Genomic DNA, 18395 nt, shown 5'->3' on the forward strand with positions numbered 1-18395 from the left:
ATTGAGCCCCAGAGGGAATAGATTGGTTTAGTTCCTCCGTGGTCAGTTCCTCCATGGCTTGGGATCAAAATTTGAGTCTAATAGAGCCCAAATTTAGCCAACAAAGACAACCCACCCTTTGAAGATGTATCATCTCAGGTCATGCAATGAGAGCTATCCATCCTTACTCCTACTATCAAAGGTGAGAATTCAACCTTTTAGAATTAGAAAAACCAAGTTTTGAAGAACTTTCAATAAACCAACACCTGTAGTTGTCATCAATTACTATTATTGGGAGAGTTAGGGTTAAAAGTCAACCCCTCCTATCTTAAGTTTGAAGTAGGGTTATAAGTACCCTTAGACATCTAATATAAATAACTTTTAGTTGTATGATAAAACACTGCTAGTTGTCACCACTTAATAAGCAATATTGCCATTATAGAATTGCCCCTAGAACCTTACACCTCTCGACACTCCCCTTCAAGTTGGGTTTAGATGTTAAATAACCCCGACAAGTTATAAGATATTGTAAATTCTTTATTTGGAAGTGCCTTAGTCAACATATCTCTAAGTTGATTTGAAGACTTCACATGTAGCCAACATATATTTCTACACAACACAATTTTTTTTGGATAAAATGATAAACCACAAGTTTATTTCATTCTTTCATGTAAATAGAATTCTAGTAACAAAAATACTCTATTATTACATAGCATCTTCATAGGTTTCCGAATAGGTAACGATCCAAATTTAGGCATAAAACATGTGATCTACATTAATTTACAAGCAATTAATGCCATAGCTATATATATTTTGTCTCTGTACTAGATTTTGCTACTATAATTTATTTTTTATTCTTCTGTGTTACAAGATTTCAACTAATAAACATGCATGTTGTAGCTATTAGTAATTTTTTTACCAAACTTGGAGCCAGTGAAACAACATTTGAATAGCCAAGTTTAATTAAGTGTTGATGAGGAGTATACTTTAAGCCCTTTCTTGGAGCACCTTTTAAATACTTCAAAATTTACTGTTGCACCATAATGAACTTGTCTAGGGTCTTTTGTAAATTGACCTTCCACACCAACAATATATTGAAATGGCCAACACATGTAGTTGTCATCAATTACTATTATTGGGAGAGTTACGGTTAAAAGTCAATTAATGATTATCTACTGGCTAATTATTATTGCATGGGAAGGGGTCTGCTCATACCCATGATTGCACGAGAATCCTTGAGCTCTTAAGTTCTCCCATTACTCTTGTTTTTCAGCAAGTGCTTTATTTACTTATAGTTAACTTATTACTCAGTTCCAACTTATTACTTGGTACATAATTTCCTTATTCACGATTGGATTTGCTACAGATTATTTCATGTGTTCTTATTACACTTAAGGATGTTAATTATTTACATGTTATCCGCAACTATATAACATCAAATATGATATGTGCTATTTGGGCATTGGCTCACCACAACTGCTATTATGTCTCTTTGATTGAGACATTATTATTGAAGAAATGAACCCTCGGTTGATTACCCCGGGTTTATTATTTGTTGAATGTTGTCAGCTTGATTTAACTTAGAAAATTTGGTTGGTTCAAAGAGTTTAGTTCCACGATGGCTCTTATCAGAGGCAAGATGACCATCTCTTCAGTGGAGTTGGAATTACTCTGGAAGATAAAGCATATGAAGACGTCTACCCTCATGCAGAATTTGAATTACTTTGAAAAATAAATCACATGATGGCCCCAACTTATTTACCTTCTCTTCCTTTAATTCCCCATTAAGCTTTTACTTGGCAACCTTTCTCCTACCATATTTTTTTTACTCTCGTTTTTCCTCTTTGATGAACTCTTTGGTTGATCCTTTTTTTTTTTACATATATAAGTGTTTTAAAGTTCATTGAGACTTATTTATTGGTACCCTAGTATTTTTATCACCGTTTTGTGAGTGACAGACATTACCTACTTTAGTAATTATTATCACTATTTTGTTCAAAATCCTTTTAGGTTGGTTTTGACTTATGTTTTATCACCCACTTTTTACCTTTTGAGAGTCTGTATCTGATTTCATACTTATCCTTGGGACAACCTTGATGGAGGAGATCATTACAACAAATATTTTATTTGTTTTAATTTGGGATCATTGTCATTACCTCCCAGCTTGAGACGGAGTGTTAAAAGATATTTTTAGAAGATATAGGCAAGCTCGGGTGTCATTGACGTAATTATCTTATAATCTTTGTCCCTTATTTACTCCTTCTAGGGTGAATGGTATACTTGTGATTTTTGAATATTTGACATCTATAAATACAACTTAAGGGGGATGGTTAAGAGTTACATCCATAATCATATTCTTACTCTCCTTTCCTCCCAATGTGCTCTCTCTCTCTCTCTCTCTCTCTCTCTCTCTCCTTGGACATCTCTTTTGGTTCTTCTTTCTCTCTTCCCTCTCCTTCTTCTCCCCTCTCTCCTTCATTACCAAAGATCTTATGGCTATGGAATCCTGAAAATCAACATAGTATCAGAGCAGTGATTGATTTTTTAGGATTCCAAGTTTTTTTTTTGTGTTCAACTTACGGTAAGACTGCATGGAACGAGTTGAAAAGTGGTGCTGAATTCTTTCAGAATAGATAAGTTGTTCTTTTTATCTTTTGCTACTCTACCATGACTTATATTGAGGATACATTGCTTGAAAATTCTACTTCAGAATATGCTTGAGTGGTAGCATATTGCTTGTAGTCAAACTTCGTCAAAGAAGCTCTTCAAAATTCTGAAATCCAAAATATGCTTCAGAGTATGTTGTTGGTAGCGTATTGGTATAATTTAATTATGTTGTAAGTGAATTCTACTTGATATTTTCATATTATTGCTTGTGTTGTTTGGTGAATTATTTAAGATACTTTACGTTTGGATTGTTGTTCAGAAACTCTGGCAAGGAAAGTTTCCATTTTTGGAAACTCTATTCATCTGATTGAATACTAGATTGATCTTTGTGACTCTTATGACAAAAAGGACGATGAAGGTTTACCTGTTGCTATCAAAACGATTGAGAAAGTAGAATATTTACAGTAGCCGTTGGGTAGTAGCAGAGTAAGGGAGTTTATTTATTTATTTGAGTTCTCTTGATTCACCGACAGATGAGGTTATCATGTTTTTAAACTAGCAACCTTTCTTAATTACATGATATCAGATCCTTGGCAAACATTCTGATGATTAGCTCAGCCTCAGAGCCTGAGTTCTTCTTAATTTTCTTGAAGAAATACTTGTAGTAGAATAAAGAACTCGGTTGAGTTCTAGTTCGTTACAGCAGCAAAAGTGATTATCATTCAGCTACACTTGGTCTAGCAACACTCGATTTAGTTTATTACTGGGCTCAATCTTCCATATTCTCAGTTGAATGGGTTGTAGATTATTTCATGTGTCCTTATAACACTTAAGGACTCTCATTATTTATATGTTATTTGCTGCTATATAACAACAAATATGCTATGTGCTATTTGGGCATTGGCTCATTACAACAGCTACTATTGTGTCTCTCTGATTGAAACATTATGTTTTTTTTAAGAAAGAAATCTTCAGTTGATTACCCTAGGCTCATTATTAGTTGACTTTTTTTAGTTTGATATAACTACAAGGACTCAACTAGTTCAAAGAGCTTAGTCATATAATGGTTCTTAAACTCCCCAAAGGCAAGAAGACTATCTCTGTAGAGGAGTTTGAATTACTCTAAAAAATAAAACATATGATGGTGTCTACCCGCAGGAAAATAGTTTTTAAATAAGAATTTGAATTGCTTCAGAAGATAAAGCACATTACCAATCAAGCTTCCCCAAACGAGGTTTCTTCTAGTACAATTACTACTATAACATGTATGGTTTCAACTACTTCTCCATCTTGGATCAATGACTTTGGGGCCTTCGAGTACTTGACAGGTAATGGTACCCTCTTAAGCTCTACATCTCCTTGTTTGACTGAAAAATTTGTTTTTATAGTAGATGGATCCCAAACCAAGGTATGTGGGGTGGGTCCATATTTGCTACACCTCCCTTCATTTGAAATATGTCATTTTTGTTCCTGAGTTTTCCTTGAATCTTTTATCTGCCACTCAACTAACTATTAGATTTAGGATCCCATGATCAGGACCCTGACCAAGATGGTGAGAGAGGAGAGAAAGAGGAAGAGGAGAAGAAAAGAGAGGAGGAAGGAAGAGAGGAGAAAGGAGAGAGGGACGAGTAAAGAGATGGAGAGAGAGAGTTTGAGAGAAAAGTCTACTAAAGAATTTGAGAGAGAAGAGGGGAGACTTAATGATCTACCCCATGCCTTGAGTCTCTATTTATAGTTAGGGAAGTTACATTGACTACAATGCCCTTAGGGCTAAAAGCTCTCAAAAAGAAAATATATAAGTAGACATACTTCATCTTCTTTAATTACACCCTTGTGCCATCCTTATCAGAAGACCTTTAAATTACATCCTTTGTCGCTCCTTAGTGTGGGAAAAGTATTTATTTTAATGCCACTTCGAGATATCTTCCAACACTCCCCCTTAACTTGGGAGAGAGAAAAATCGTAGATACCCAGTTTGCCAGATATAGTGTTTAAAATCTTGAATGTGACTGGTTTCGTAAGAATATCTGCCACCTGACCTTGTGATGAAACATGTTTGAGAGATAAGATACCAACCTAAATAATCCCCCTTTAAAGTATTAATCTACCTCATTGTGTTTTGTCCCCTTGTGGAAGACATGATTCGAAGTGATATGAATGGTTGTTTGGTTGTCGCAATATAATTCCATGGAAGCTTCTTTATAGAATCCCAATTCAATAAGAAGGGATATGATCCATAGAAGTTCACTGATTGTGTGGGCCATAGCTCTGTACTTTGCTTATGCACTTGACGTTGCAACAATATTCTACTTTATGTTTATCCATGTAATAAGGTTACCTCCAACTAAGGTACAATACTCTGAAGTGGACTTCCTGTCATCAAGTGATCCAACCCAAACTACATATGAGAAACCTTATGTGTTGAAGTGGGCATGATTCTTGTTGAATTTTGGATCCCATGACTAGGTTGAGACCAAGGTAGTTAAAGGGGAGAGGAAGAGAAGTAAGAGAAGAAAGAAGAAGAGAGAAAGAAGAGAGAACTTGGCTAGAGAGATGGAGATAGATAGCTTAGGAGAGGAAACAATTTGTAAAGGAAGAATTTGAGAGGGAAGAGGGGAAACTTAATTATCTACCCCCATGCCTTGAGTCTCTATTTATAGTTGTGGAATGAAGTTTACAATATTACAATGCCCTTAGGGCTATAAACTTAGAAAAGGAAAAAGACATAAGTAGACATATATCTTCTTAGATAATTATACCATTGTGCCATCCTTATGAGAAGACTTCTAAATTACCTCCATTGCCACCTCCTTGATGTGGGGAAGATAATTAGAATGATGAGACTTTGAGGTGTCTTCCAACAATTCTTATAGAGAAGTCCTTTCCTCGGAGCTCCTTTTAAATATATCAGTATCCTCTCCAAGGCTTGCCAATGGGTAAGTTGTGGTTTGTGCATATATTGACTCACATCACTTACTATATATAATATATCTGGTTTAGTCACTGTGAGGTAAATAAGCTTACCCACAAACCTCTGATATTTACCTATATCAACATCTTCTCCAGAGCTTGCACATAGTTTTCCATTGGCATCCTCAGGAGTGTTTGTAGATTGACACTCCATTATCCATGTGTCCTCTAGTAGATCAAAGACGTACTTTCTCTGAGATAATACAATCTCATGCTTTGACTGAAATACCTCAATACCCAGAAAATATTTCAGAAGTCCAAGGTCCTTCGTTTTAAATTCTTGGCATATCTTCTCTTTGACTTTTTTTATGTTATCTTAATCACTACCGGTTAAGATGATATCATCCACATAAACTGCTAGTAATACTTTTCCCTTCAGGGTATTCTTGATAAAAACAGAATAAACTAGCTAAATCAAACCTAACTTAGCTCGAATCGCTGAGGAGAACCGAGTCACTCATGAGTCTGTGGTTCTGAATTACCCGATTCGATCCGAGTTCCGAGTTCCGAGTTCCGAGTTCACAACTATGCAACCAAGTCAATTACTTTACCAAGAACGTTTCTGCATCTACCAAACTTAGCTGTAGGGCATTCGTCTGCGTTCCTTCTTCTGCGTTCATGAACCAGAGCCAGGAAACTCTTCGCCCTTGAATATACGGGAAACATAGGCTACCGAGGAACCATGAACAATCGTCGGGCGGACAACTTCATGGCAATCAACTCTAAAATGATTTCGCGGTGACCGTCACAATTCGTTCCTTTGTTTCTCTCCGTCCAGTGCGCCTCATCCAATATATTCCAGACGGGACTGGCACTTGTCAACGTTGGGAGGGAGAGCGATCCAGGCTGGGAGCCTAGGACTTTACAAATCCTTTCTCGGAACCAAATAAACGTCGATTCATGAATGATAAGTTTGCAGATACGGAAATGCTCCTCTCTCGATTTCTATCTTTTTTCTTTTCTAGGTAAGATGGTACACGACAAATTCATGGCAAGCAATTCGAAAATGATTTCCAGAGAACAATCCATTCCCCCGTTCCGCGAGATCGGAAAGTCCCTGTAGGTCGCACTCAAGATATTCCAGTTGTCCGCGGTGGGCGAGCGATCGAGGAAAAAACTTTCCAGATTTCCAGAAAGAGAGCAAATATAGATGTTATCAACTGTTGTTAAAGATAACATCTATAATTATAGTTTCAAGAATCAAACTTATTTCTTCCATTGGAGGGAGACTCAGGAGAAAGGGGGTCCCGTACCAGTTAACAAATACAGTTTTCTCTTACATTACTCTCTCTTTTCTTTTATTATCTGCTGCAAGCCTGCAACTGCCGACATGTTGGCATTTTTTTTTTCTTGGCCAAAGAGCCGACACTTGATTCCCTTCCAGTCTAATCAATCTAAGCTTAGCTTTTGGTCCCCTTGCATAATTTTGCCAAACTGAATCTCTCCCACGAAAGTGCTGCTAACAACACCTCCGTCACCTCTGACTTCAATTAAATATATGAAAAGGTTCCGAAAAAGGAGTCGGCCATGACGGAAAGTGTAGGGTTCATAGCCAGCCATTGGAGAGAACTTTAAGAGTGATTTTCAGTTCTCTTCGAGTTTGAGCAATTCTTTGTTACTTTATTTTTCAGTCAATAGAAACGGAAATGCAATCCTGCTTTCATGGAATGGATTGTGACAGAAGGATTGAATGAACCGCTTGAGTTACAATGAATGGTTTCTAAGACATGGAGATGGAAAGCAAAGTCTTGCTAGTGGATGAGTGATGACTAGAATTATTATTATAAGAATGTCTCAAGCTTAATATTTACAATTATTTGTGGTCCTTTTTGTTCTACACGATTTACCATACAATGAATAAGATGAATTCACTTAAAATCATTGTGTGAGGACTAATGGGTCAACATCCATCAAAGCAGATTTAGCATATCAAATCCTGTAATGGATGAATATTGAAAGAGCAATCAACAAGGGCCATTACCTTTGTGTCGTTTTGTCTTTAGCATACTTACTCGAAATGCTTTATGGAGGTAGCAAACTTGTTTTCTTGGAAATAAATAGGAAATTTTCTTAAATTTGATAGTTAGAAGCTAATTTTTTGAAATTTTAAAATAATTAGAAACACTAGTCACTGAAAATTTTGGAAAATTAACTAAGCTCCTTATAAAATTTTATTGAAAAACTATTCAAACTATCTATATATAAATCATAGGGGTGGCATCGAGTCGAACCGAACCCGAACCTGCCTATGTTCGAGCCGAGTTTGATTTAAATATTTCGAACTCGAGCCTAAAATTGTTATCGAGCTCGAGCCTAATAATTTTAACCGAGTTCGAGCCGAGTTCGAGTCGAGCTCAAGCTTCAACATTCATTTAAAACTTTTCAAAAAATACATGTATCGAGTTCGTGCTCCAACATACATTTAAAATTTTTCAAAAAATACATGTCAAATAAATTGTATATAAAATTATGCATACATTTTACATAAAATTGGGAATCACCTCTACTTAAAATTTGGCATAAGGGTGGCATCGAATCCAGTTGAGTTTGAACCTTGTTCAAGTCGAGTTTGATTTAAATATTTCAAACTCGAGCTTGAGCCGACCCTAGACTCGAACTTAAAATTTTAATCGAACTTGAGCCTAATAATTTTAACCGAGTTCGAGCTTAACCTACATTTAATACTCTATATAAAATATAAGTCAAATAAATTATATATAAAATTATGCATACATTTTAAAAAAAGAATGAGAGGGGAGGTTCAGGATTGAATTTTAATAATGGATTAAAACTCATCAATATTAATCTTTTTTACTCCAAATGTTGTCTAGCTTGTTTTGTAATTTTTGAATCTGGCCATAAATTTACTATAGCCTCTTTAGTGCCCCTGGTTGAAAAGTTATATTCTAGGAAAAACTAGAAATGTTTGTCCTATGATACATATTTCCAAAAAAAACTTTAAATAAAATCCTATTACTATTAGTGACTTATTAGAAAATTACAAGAAATATTTTAAAATTTTCTTAGGAAAGTTAAATGGACCTCTTATTGCCTCTTTTAGGGAAATAAATAAAAATTAATAATCAATCTAATATATTACTATACTTATCGATAAATTTTTAATCAAATAAAATGTCAAACGCAAAATTGCAATGAAAATTGTCTCATGCTAAAAGTATTACAGCATCAACTGTCAAATACTTATTCAAAAATTTTCTATACGGTTTTCTAGCCCATCTTGGCAAGAAAATCTTACTTAGAAAATTATATGATTTTTTAATAAGAATTTTCAATTAGAAAAATGTTTAAAAAAACATGAGACACTAATAGAAAGTCGCACGTGCGAAATCATCTTTGAGTAGGGGGGGAGGGGGGATGAATATGGATTATTTCTCCTTTGAACTTAGGGGAGAATGGTTCTACTTTTTCACCAAGACAACGCGGAGGGAAGGGGGTTACGGCGACGGAAGTGGCGGTGATGGAAGCGACGACGACGACGAAAACAGAGGTGAAGGCTAGGGGCAGAAGAATTCGAACGGACAACTACAGAGGCAGCCGACGAGTAGCTGTCGACGATGACAACAACGGATGGGAGGGGCTCAACGGTGACGAGGGGAGGAAGAATTTTTTCCCCCGGCGCTTGTGCTCCCCCGCTCCCGGTTCTGACTTGGCCCGAGTTGGCTCGCGAGCAATCGAGCCGAACCTAGATTCGGTCTAGCTCGGCTCGTTAATTTAAAAGAGCCGATCCCGGATTTCGAACTCGACTGGAAATCCAGGGATACCGTATCGAACCTAGCCGAGCTCGAGCCGGCTCGGTTCGAAGCCACCCCTAATAATTCAGATAAGACATTTAAGGACATGATCAATATCACCAAAAACCATACTTTCCCATTTGTAGTGACATCTTAAGTAGAGGAGACATGGGGCTCTTTATAATTCTCTGGAGGCCTTGATTCCTGCTCTAGGAAGGCGGAGAGGAGGATTCAGAAAATATTTGTAAGTAGCCTCCAAAGTTTTATATTGCTAATAGGAATTGTTGTTACTCATTTCTTTACATTACTGGCAATATAATCTATTCGAATCTTTATATTATTTTCTTCTTGTCCATTTTTTCACAAGTTTCTAAATTATTTTTTATTTATCCAATATATATTTCTTAGAAGCCTCTTGAATAATTCTCATTTGTTTCTCGGTATTATACTTCCTTTAGGCTGTGTTTGGAACACATAAAGTGGGGAGAAAACAAAAGAGAAAGAAAAAATGTTTATTTTCTCTTGTTTGGATGCCCATGGAAATGAGAGAGAAAATGAAAGTGAAATATAGTTCCTCTTATTTGAATATACATGGAAAATAAAAAAGAAAAGAAAAGAAAATGATCAATATTTTAAATTTTTGATAATTAAATTTTTCTGTCAAGTTTCTATTTATTTTCTTTTCTCCCCGAATTCCATCATTTTGTAAGAGAGAAATTATTAACTGATTTTCTCTGTTATTTTCTTTTTGTTGAATGAATCTCTGTTGCCGAACAACAGAAAATACCTATTTATCCTCTTTTTTTTTTTTTTTGTGGTTTCCAAACAAGCCCTTAAAGTTTTTGTTAACACGGTTTTGATTCAGTTTTCCATTTCATTTCCAAACTCGATTTGGTATTTGTGGGAATCATGGGTTGTAACAAATTCAGGGATACAAACTTATGAAGGCCATGATGTGCTAGACCGAATTCTAGAAACATGATTCATCCCTTCTCGTTTACATATGGAAATGAGTCTAGCAAATCACGAACTTCATAGCTTGCCCAAGAGAAAGTGGAAAGGAGAAACTTTTTAGGGTTTTGTTGTTTAGCTGACTCCATTATATTTTGTCTGAGCCAATTGGTAGAAAGTAGGGTCATGTGGACGAGGTAGCATGATGAGAAAGATCAGGTAGGCAGAATTGGTTCCCTATTTATTCGACCAAAATCTTTTTGAGATTCTCCCTCCTCTGGGCACTAATCCTCAGAGAGATGGTAAGAAAAGAACTACTTTCACTACTGAAATTTGAGAAACAGAGCAGCGTTAACCGTCGGACAGAAGTGGGAAGAAGGAGAGCTCGGAAGTCGGAAAGATAAATCTTACCAGGTGTTCTTTGCTGTGCTGTAGCATTTGTTAACGATTTTCAATTTACAGGTTAGTAATTAGTTGCATTGAATGAGAAATACGGATGGGTGTGTGAAACCATGAATGCCAAGTACTCGGAACTGCTTGGGAATTAATTCAGAAATGAAAAACGGTTAACGGACGCTCAGAGCCGCAAGAACCGACGCGGATTTCCAGGATTCGCACCTGTAACTATGAGGGTCATTGGTCTTGTTACAGTCCGGAGATGTGGATGTTTGTATAATTTTACAGCAACTGGATTGTCTGGCTGTAAGATTTGAGAACTGAAATGAGGGGAAGAGATTCAACATTTACATGAGTTACAGTACTAGCATATATCAAGCTGACATCTCTCCTACTTCCAGCTCAAAAGGGACCATTTGGATCTATTTAATGAGTTGATCGAGTTCACCTCAGATGTGACTTGGGATTTCTCGACTAGTCCTCCCTAAGGCAATCGAAACTTCCCATGTAAAGAAATTCTTCCTTCTCGTTTCCATAGAAACAAAAAAAAAAAAAAAGGAAGAAGAAGAGAAAAGGAAACGTCTGTGAGAACACCTGCATGTCTATGTTATCAGGTCAGTTCAATAATCAGCAGAGACGAGTAACTCATAATAGAACGGTGGAATAGAGGATGCGGGAAAGGTCCGTGGTTGCCAGCCAAGCAGACAATCAGCATCTTACAGACAACCGAGTTGCGATAAATTCAGACTTTCGACGTTCAGATTTCACATCCAGATATCACATCCGGAATTGGGTCCAACATGTGACTTAGAGATGTGAATTGTGTGGCTCAGCCACGTTGAAACCAAAATCACGACGTGATATCTTGATGTCAACTTTGAATGTCCGTGCTGTATTGGCTTGAGCTGTCTCTGTAAATTTTGCTATTTAACTCCATTAAAGGTCCGAGGTGGAAGCGAATACCCTTCTGCACTGCATATATATAAGGTAGGTAGTGAGTAACACAAGACATTCATCCCTTCTACTCTGGGATGCTTCGCTTAATGCAGTGCAGAACCATTAGAAAGGTGCGCATCCATCCCGGAGGGTCCGTGGATTCAAACACGATAAAAAAACTTGAAGATAATGAGATCTGTTCCTAGACTTAATTAACGGGTATTGCTGGAAAAGGGATTATTTAGGGTTTTCACTTCTTCTCTTCCACAAGTAAATGATTCGGCTTCAAGTCTGAGACAATATTTTTCAGGTAAACTGTGATGGATTCACATGACAGGAAATATAAAAAAAATGCGATAAGAACTATTGCTTCGCCCTGATTCTAGCTGCAGGAGATAAAGAGTAAGAAAGCGTACCTTAATCTATCCCGTGCATTAAACCTACCTCATGACTAAAGCAGAGTTCGATGAGATGAAAGAGGAAGGAAGACGGAAGAGAATCCTAACTCAAAATGTAAGAAAGGAAGTAATATTTCTGGAAACGTCATTTACATACAATCACTCTTCCTCCGCAGCTGTTTGAAAATGCCAAAACTTTGATGAGAAAACTAAACGAACAAACCTTGAAGACTAATTTCAGGATCATCGAAGAAATTCTCTTATATCTGGATGTACACCCAAGCCTTCTGTAAATGAACTTAGATACACGTTCGAGAGTGGGTGGACATTGCAATGGGGATTTCTGTCTTGCAGAGGCAATTAAAAAACAACCATTTTTTTTTCTGCTCACTACGTATTAACTCAGCTGTACCGTTCGCTCCCTTCCATTATTATTAAGGAGATGGAGTAAAAACAATTCCTGCTTGGACTCTGGTGGCGACCTTTTGTGTGCGTGGCTGCAGCCTACTGGCAGTAGGAAGACCGAGCCACTTTTCTTCACTAGTCGTAACTCCAAAGACTTTCCGCGTCGGAGTTGGCCGGAGAATCGTCGGTTTCCGAAGCGTTTAACCTCGGGGGGCTGACAAGCATTCCTTCCGCCATATTCACCAGGAGCTTGGGCATGTCAAACAACGCTTCCTCGTCCACGAATTCAGGGTAGGAACCCGAGTAGTCCTGATTCTGAGACCGCGAAGCGGCGGCCGCCTCGGCGTAAGCAGGGGGCTTGGGAAGTCTGGCAGCAGCAGCGGCGGCGGCAGCTGATCGAATGTCAGCTGGCGAAGAGGAAGCGGGAAGCGGCTGGGAGAGAACAGAATCAGGGAAGTTGAAAACAGAGTTAGAGCCCTTGAGAGCAAAAGAAGCGACGTCGTAAGCAGCGGCAGCCATCTCCGGGGTGGGATAAGTGCCGAGCCAGATGCGGGTGGTCTTCCTGGGCTCCCGAATCTCAGAAACCCATTTCCCGCTCCGGCACCGGATTCCTCGATAGAGGGGATGCTTTCCGGGAGGCGATCGCGTTCGAGGGAGGCGAGAGTTGTGGGTCGTGCCAGGAAAAGAAGATGGCAGTTGTTCAGTTGTGTGCATGTACGAAGGTGGGCCCCGTGTGTGGCGAGGGTCGGCCATCGAGAATAGCAAAAAACGAAAAGAACGTAAATAGAAAGAAATAGGTTTGGGCTCCTGTCCTGTTAGTGTTTCGAGAATTGTGAAGTAGAGTGGAGTCTGGGGAGAGGTTTGGGCGTGCGATCGTGTGAGGGGTCTGGAGACGGGAGGTATTTAAGGGCAAGGAAAACCGCGGGAGTTTCGCGGAGAGTGGGTGATTTTAATTGTGGGATTTACACGCTTTTGGGCGCTCGACTTGCACTTAGCTGGAGCCCAAAGAGAAAATGCTTGTCCACTCCTTAAGTGGATTTTGTTAGATTGGAGTGGCCTGTGGGGGGATTTGATTGGTAGAGTGTGGCGAGTGTACCTTCCCATATGATGAGAAGTATGGAAATACCTCTTCCTCCCACTGCCCTTTGATTGCAAATCAAGCTACACCCGACACCTCCCAACTCACTCAAATCTTTCCAACCATCTCAGACTCGCTATGTCTATTCAAAATAACCTCACTTTTGCACCCTACTTGTCAGAACAGTACTTGTCTAATTATGTGAGCATTCACAAATGCAACATATTGATTAATATAAAATAACTAATACACTCTTCTAATCAAATAATATATAGTATCAATGAGAAATAATATTTACAAAATCAATATGTCTAAGGGATAGAGTTCATGTCCATATAAGCATACTTCATGTAATGTACCATAAGATGACTTAGTATACCAAACGTTAACCTCAATTGCATCAAAGTATGATAATAATAGAAATATTGGATAAGATCCTATTAGATTTATCGCATGTTGTATTTATCATCTCCTGTAAAACTTATTTTTTCTATTATAAAGTGTACAAATAGCACCCTTGTATCAATTGTAAAGGTGTGGTTTAGTTCATCCTTTTATGTGGTTTAGTTCAATATCTAACATGGTATCAGAGCATATAGATTCTTTCTGCCATCCTCGGAATATTTTTTGGTCCTCCGCCTCTTTGCCCATCACTCCCTCCCTTCAATGCCCTCCAACAATTCAAGTTGAACCACCGGCAATGACCACAAACAATTCTTTGCCACTCAAAAAAAAAAAAAAAAACTCCCCACAAACCTTGGGCCCGACCTTGGCAGCACCACTTCGCGAACCCCTGGCCTGACCTCGGCTACACCACTCCCCAAAACTCTTTCTTCCTTCTGTTGTTCTTAAGACTTCCCGTTGACGACACATCCCTCACCACCGACCAGCCATTGTCGTCGCCTCCACCGGGCCCGACCTCTATCCATCGCACCTCCAGAACGATAGCTCCACCGTGTGGCTCACCAGTACGTACATACGCGTAGAATCAACCGCCACCGTCTCCTCCTCCACAATCTCCAGCCTTCACCTTCGCCATCGCCATCGCCATTGCCGCTCTCTGTCAGCAGTGAAAATGTTGTGCCCCTTTCACACCTTTCTCCCTCTTCTCCGTCTCTGTCTCTCTCAATCCCTCCTGAAATTTCAGTGAAATCTTCGTTGAAGCCGCAACATGCCATCACCTTTATTGCCACTATCGGCCAAAGCCTTCACTCAGTTCTCCTGTCGTCGATTTTTTGCCGAAATCCCTCCACCCCGATGCCGCCACCAGTAGTCATCACAGTCGCCACTGTCACCACGCCCACTCCCTACCGTAGTCATCACGACCACCCCCTACCGCCACCATCTGTCGGCAACCACCCTTGTCGGCGCCGCACCAAACTCCCCTTGTGTCGTCTCAGTAAAACAAGCACAAAAGACCTAAGTTCTCTCTCATTTTCCATGGGCATCCAAACAAGAGAAAATAATTTTATTTTATTCTCTTCTCTTTTTCTTTATCTTTATTTTCTCTTCCTTTTTTTTTCTCTCCACTTTCTATGTTCCAAACATAGCTTTAATTCCATGGTGTAGATTGATAAGGGATAAACATAATTTCTTTAGTTATTACATAAGAACCTATTAGATTTATACTATGTTGTATTTATCTTCTCATGTAAAGCTTATCTTTTCTATTCTAAAGTGTATAAATACCAACCTTAATCAATTGTAAAGGTGTGGTTTAGTTTCTCCACTAATATGATTCAGTTCAATATCTAACATGGTATCAGAGCATATCAATTCTTCTGCATCTGCCATCCTCGGAATTTGTTTTTGGTCCTCCACCTCTTCGCCCGTCACTCCCTCCCTTCAACGCCCTCCAACAATTCAAGTTGAACCACCAACAATGATGACAAACAATCATTTGCCACTCAAAAAAAAAAAAAAAAAACTATCCACAAACCCTGGGCCCGACAATGGCAGGACAACTCCCTGAAACTCTTTGTCATTCTTCTTTTCGTTGTGCTTAAGACTTCCTATTGATGATGCATGCCTCACTGCCAACCAGCCATTGTCGTTGCCTCCACCAAGCTCGACCTTCGTCCGTCGCACCTCCAGAACAACAGCTCTACCACGTAGCTCACCAACACGTACACACGCTCAGAATCAACTGCCACTGTCTCCTCCTCACTATCTCTAGCCTTCACCTTCGCCATCGCCATCACCATCGCCGCTCCCTATCAACGGTGAAGACGTTTTGCCCTTTTTGCACCTTTCTCTCCCTCTTCTCCGTCTCTGTCTCTCTCAATTCCTCCCAAAATTTTAGTGAAATCTTCATTGAAGCCGCAACATGCCATCACCTTCATTGCCACCATCGGCCAGAGCCTTTGCTCAGTTCTCCAGTTGCCGATTTTCTACCGGAATTCCTCCACCCCGTTGCTGCCACCCGTAGTCATCGCAGTTGCCACTGTCATCACGCCCACCCCTACAGTCCCCTACCGCCGCCATCTACCGACAACCACCCTCACCGGCACTGTACCAGACTCCCCCCCTCCTCTCCCAGCGCCCATGTCTGCGCACAATGTGTGAACTCACGCTTGCAAATTTGCATGTGCGAGGCAAAACAACCCTCTTTACGAACCATGCCTTCTCTTCGATTCCGTCAACCCCACCACTACCAATGCCACTACTCTTCCACATCTTTTCACTGGACGGTGCGTGCTCTCTATTTCTGTCCACCCCAGTAGCTACCAATGTCGCTGCTCTTCTACATCTCTTCACCGTACGATGCGTTCTCTTCAATTTTGTCCGCCCTAGTTGCTACCAATGTCACTGCTCCTCCACATCTCTTCACCAGATGATGCATTCTCTCTGAGTCTTTCTGCCCCAACCGCTACCAATGTCGCTGCTCCTCCACATCTCTTCACCAGTGTTCTCTCCGATTTCGTCTGCCCCAACCGCTACCAGTGCCACTGTTCTTCCTGTCTTTTTGCTTCGAAGAGCCCCTGAAACAAATCTCCTAACATGGCCAGTGCCAAGTTCACAATTTGAGTTGCTAAGAGACAAGATTGGCCTCTCTAGCCTATCTTGAGGGGGCATAATAAGGGATATGCATAATCTCTTCAGTTATTGGATAAGATTCTATTGGATTTATCCCATGTTGTATTTATCTTCTCATGTAAAGTTTATCTTTTCTATTCTAAAGTGTATAAAAGTTATAAAAACCACCCTTAATCAATTTTAAAGGTGTGTTTCAGTTCATCCTCTAATGTAGTTCGGTTCAATATCTAACATAGATGTTGTAGAAAATTTCTTGATGCTAAGTATTCTAAAGTATTATACTTTCTCTTTCGAATGAACTTCAATAGGAAATTAGTTATGTATGATTTTACCTCGTAGAAAATTTTACTGTAAGGAAGTTGAAAAAATCAAAATAAATATATTTGACCATTTGAATCAGTTGCAATTGTATACAAAAAAAGGAAAAATAGAAAGTAGTTTCTTAAAACCTTATTGACATTGAGATTAATCATTTTGGGTTTGCTTGTGCCACTAAAAATAGAATGGTGAAAAATATTCTCTATGACCAATTTTCTCTTTGAATTTTTTCTATTGGAAAATAAACTCTCTTATTTGATGGGTTTATTTGTCCCAATATGTCCTCTTGGGGCAATAGAAAACTTATTGCCTCATACCCTTTTAGCATTTCTAAGATAAGATGGATTGCTGTAAAAAAATTCTCGAAAATTTTGGTTGAATAAAATTTTGGTCTAATAAAATAAATGCCAGAAAATTTTGGTCTAATAATTTTTCCTCTTTTACGTTTCATCTAAAATTTTTTAGTAGTAAAAACATACCCCTAGTGTGTGACATGAGGTATAACAAGGCATTAGAATATAGAAATAACTCAGTAAAGCAGATGGTTCAAATTTTATATATATGGTTGATCTAATACTCAAGATTATTTGATGTGAAACGGCTATGTCAGCCGTCCGATCATGATCAACAGCGCGAAATGCTCCTGCTCCTCGCTCCCCTTTCTTTCCCTCTCTTTTCATTTCTCGCCTTATCCCTCACTGTCACCGTCGACTCCCTATGCACTTCCTCCTTCACCATTGCCCTCGCCCTCACCTTGCCCTGCCTTCGCCCAGATTTTGCACCATTGATCATGATCGGACGACTAAGATAGTCATTCACATGTTTCACAACAAATAGTTTTTTGGATTGGATGTTCCCTCTATGTATATAAATATATAGTGGGGTAGACAATCAAGTCTCAAGCATTTTGTTTAACGGAACACCTAGTCTAGATAAATTGGTTTATTTGTCTCTTAAAAATTCATACATATATACATACATATATATATATATATATATTATCGCCAGTAGGCATGACAAACTAGAATAGTAGTATGGGACTAATGTTTTTAAAGAATAGTTTTAAGTATATAGATTAATAGAAAAATCTTGAGTTTATTAACTGGTTTTTTCTTTAACTTGGCTATTTATTTTAGGATAGACCAACTTGGACCCAAATTCCACGCTAAAAGAGCAAATACTTGTACGGAGGGTATCTACTAAAAAAATGGCTATGCATGAGAGGGAATATTAAAAAAATAGTCTCACATGAATCAATGAATAGAAAAATCTTGAGATTATTGGTTTAGAAAAAAAAGTTACCAAAGAGTGAAAAATTTTTAGTCTTCTTTTCTCTCCTTCTTTTTCATTTGAATCTTTTCATTCTAAGTTAAATATTCTCTTTCACTAAGCAGTATAAATTCAAAAATCGGCAAATCCCATCCCAGGGGCCGGAACACGCACACTGCGCATTATAGAGGAAAGCCCTTTTCCTCTCTGAGTTTCTTAACAGTGACATGTCCGTGTCCGTGTCCGGCGTCCTTTTTAAAAGGACAAGTGCCATACAAAGGACATACAAAGGACTTAATT

General features: G+C 38.7%; 1 protein-coding gene across 1 annotated transcript; it reads right to left on the reverse strand.

Annotated features, from left to right (window-relative positions):
* Positions 1–12529: 12529 nt before the first annotated feature.
* LOC137935373 (ethylene-responsive transcription factor ERF027) lies at positions 12530–13147 on the reverse strand. Its single transcript, XM_068780031.1, has one exon. The coding sequence runs from the start codon at positions 13145–13147 to the stop codon at positions 12530–12532; it is 618 nt and encodes a 205-aa protein (XP_068636132.1).
* Positions 13148–18395: the final 5248 nt, after the last annotated feature.

The sequence above is a fragment of the Aristolochia californica genome, unplaced genomic scaffold (assembly GCF_029961685.1).
Source record: "Aristolochia californica isolate CCGP_79_NKW_82.1479 unplaced genomic scaffold, dmAriCali1.0.hap1 SCAF_6, whole genome shotgun sequence".
NCBI lineage: Eukaryota > Viridiplantae > Streptophyta > Magnoliopsida > Piperales > Aristolochiaceae > Aristolochia > Aristolochia californica.

What these genes read in the sequence shown, in the direction of transcription:
- LOC137935373 (XM_068780031.1), bottom strand. Translation starts at nt 13,147, where the DNA reads ATGGCCGACCCTCGCCACACACGGGGCCCACCTTCGTACATGCACACA.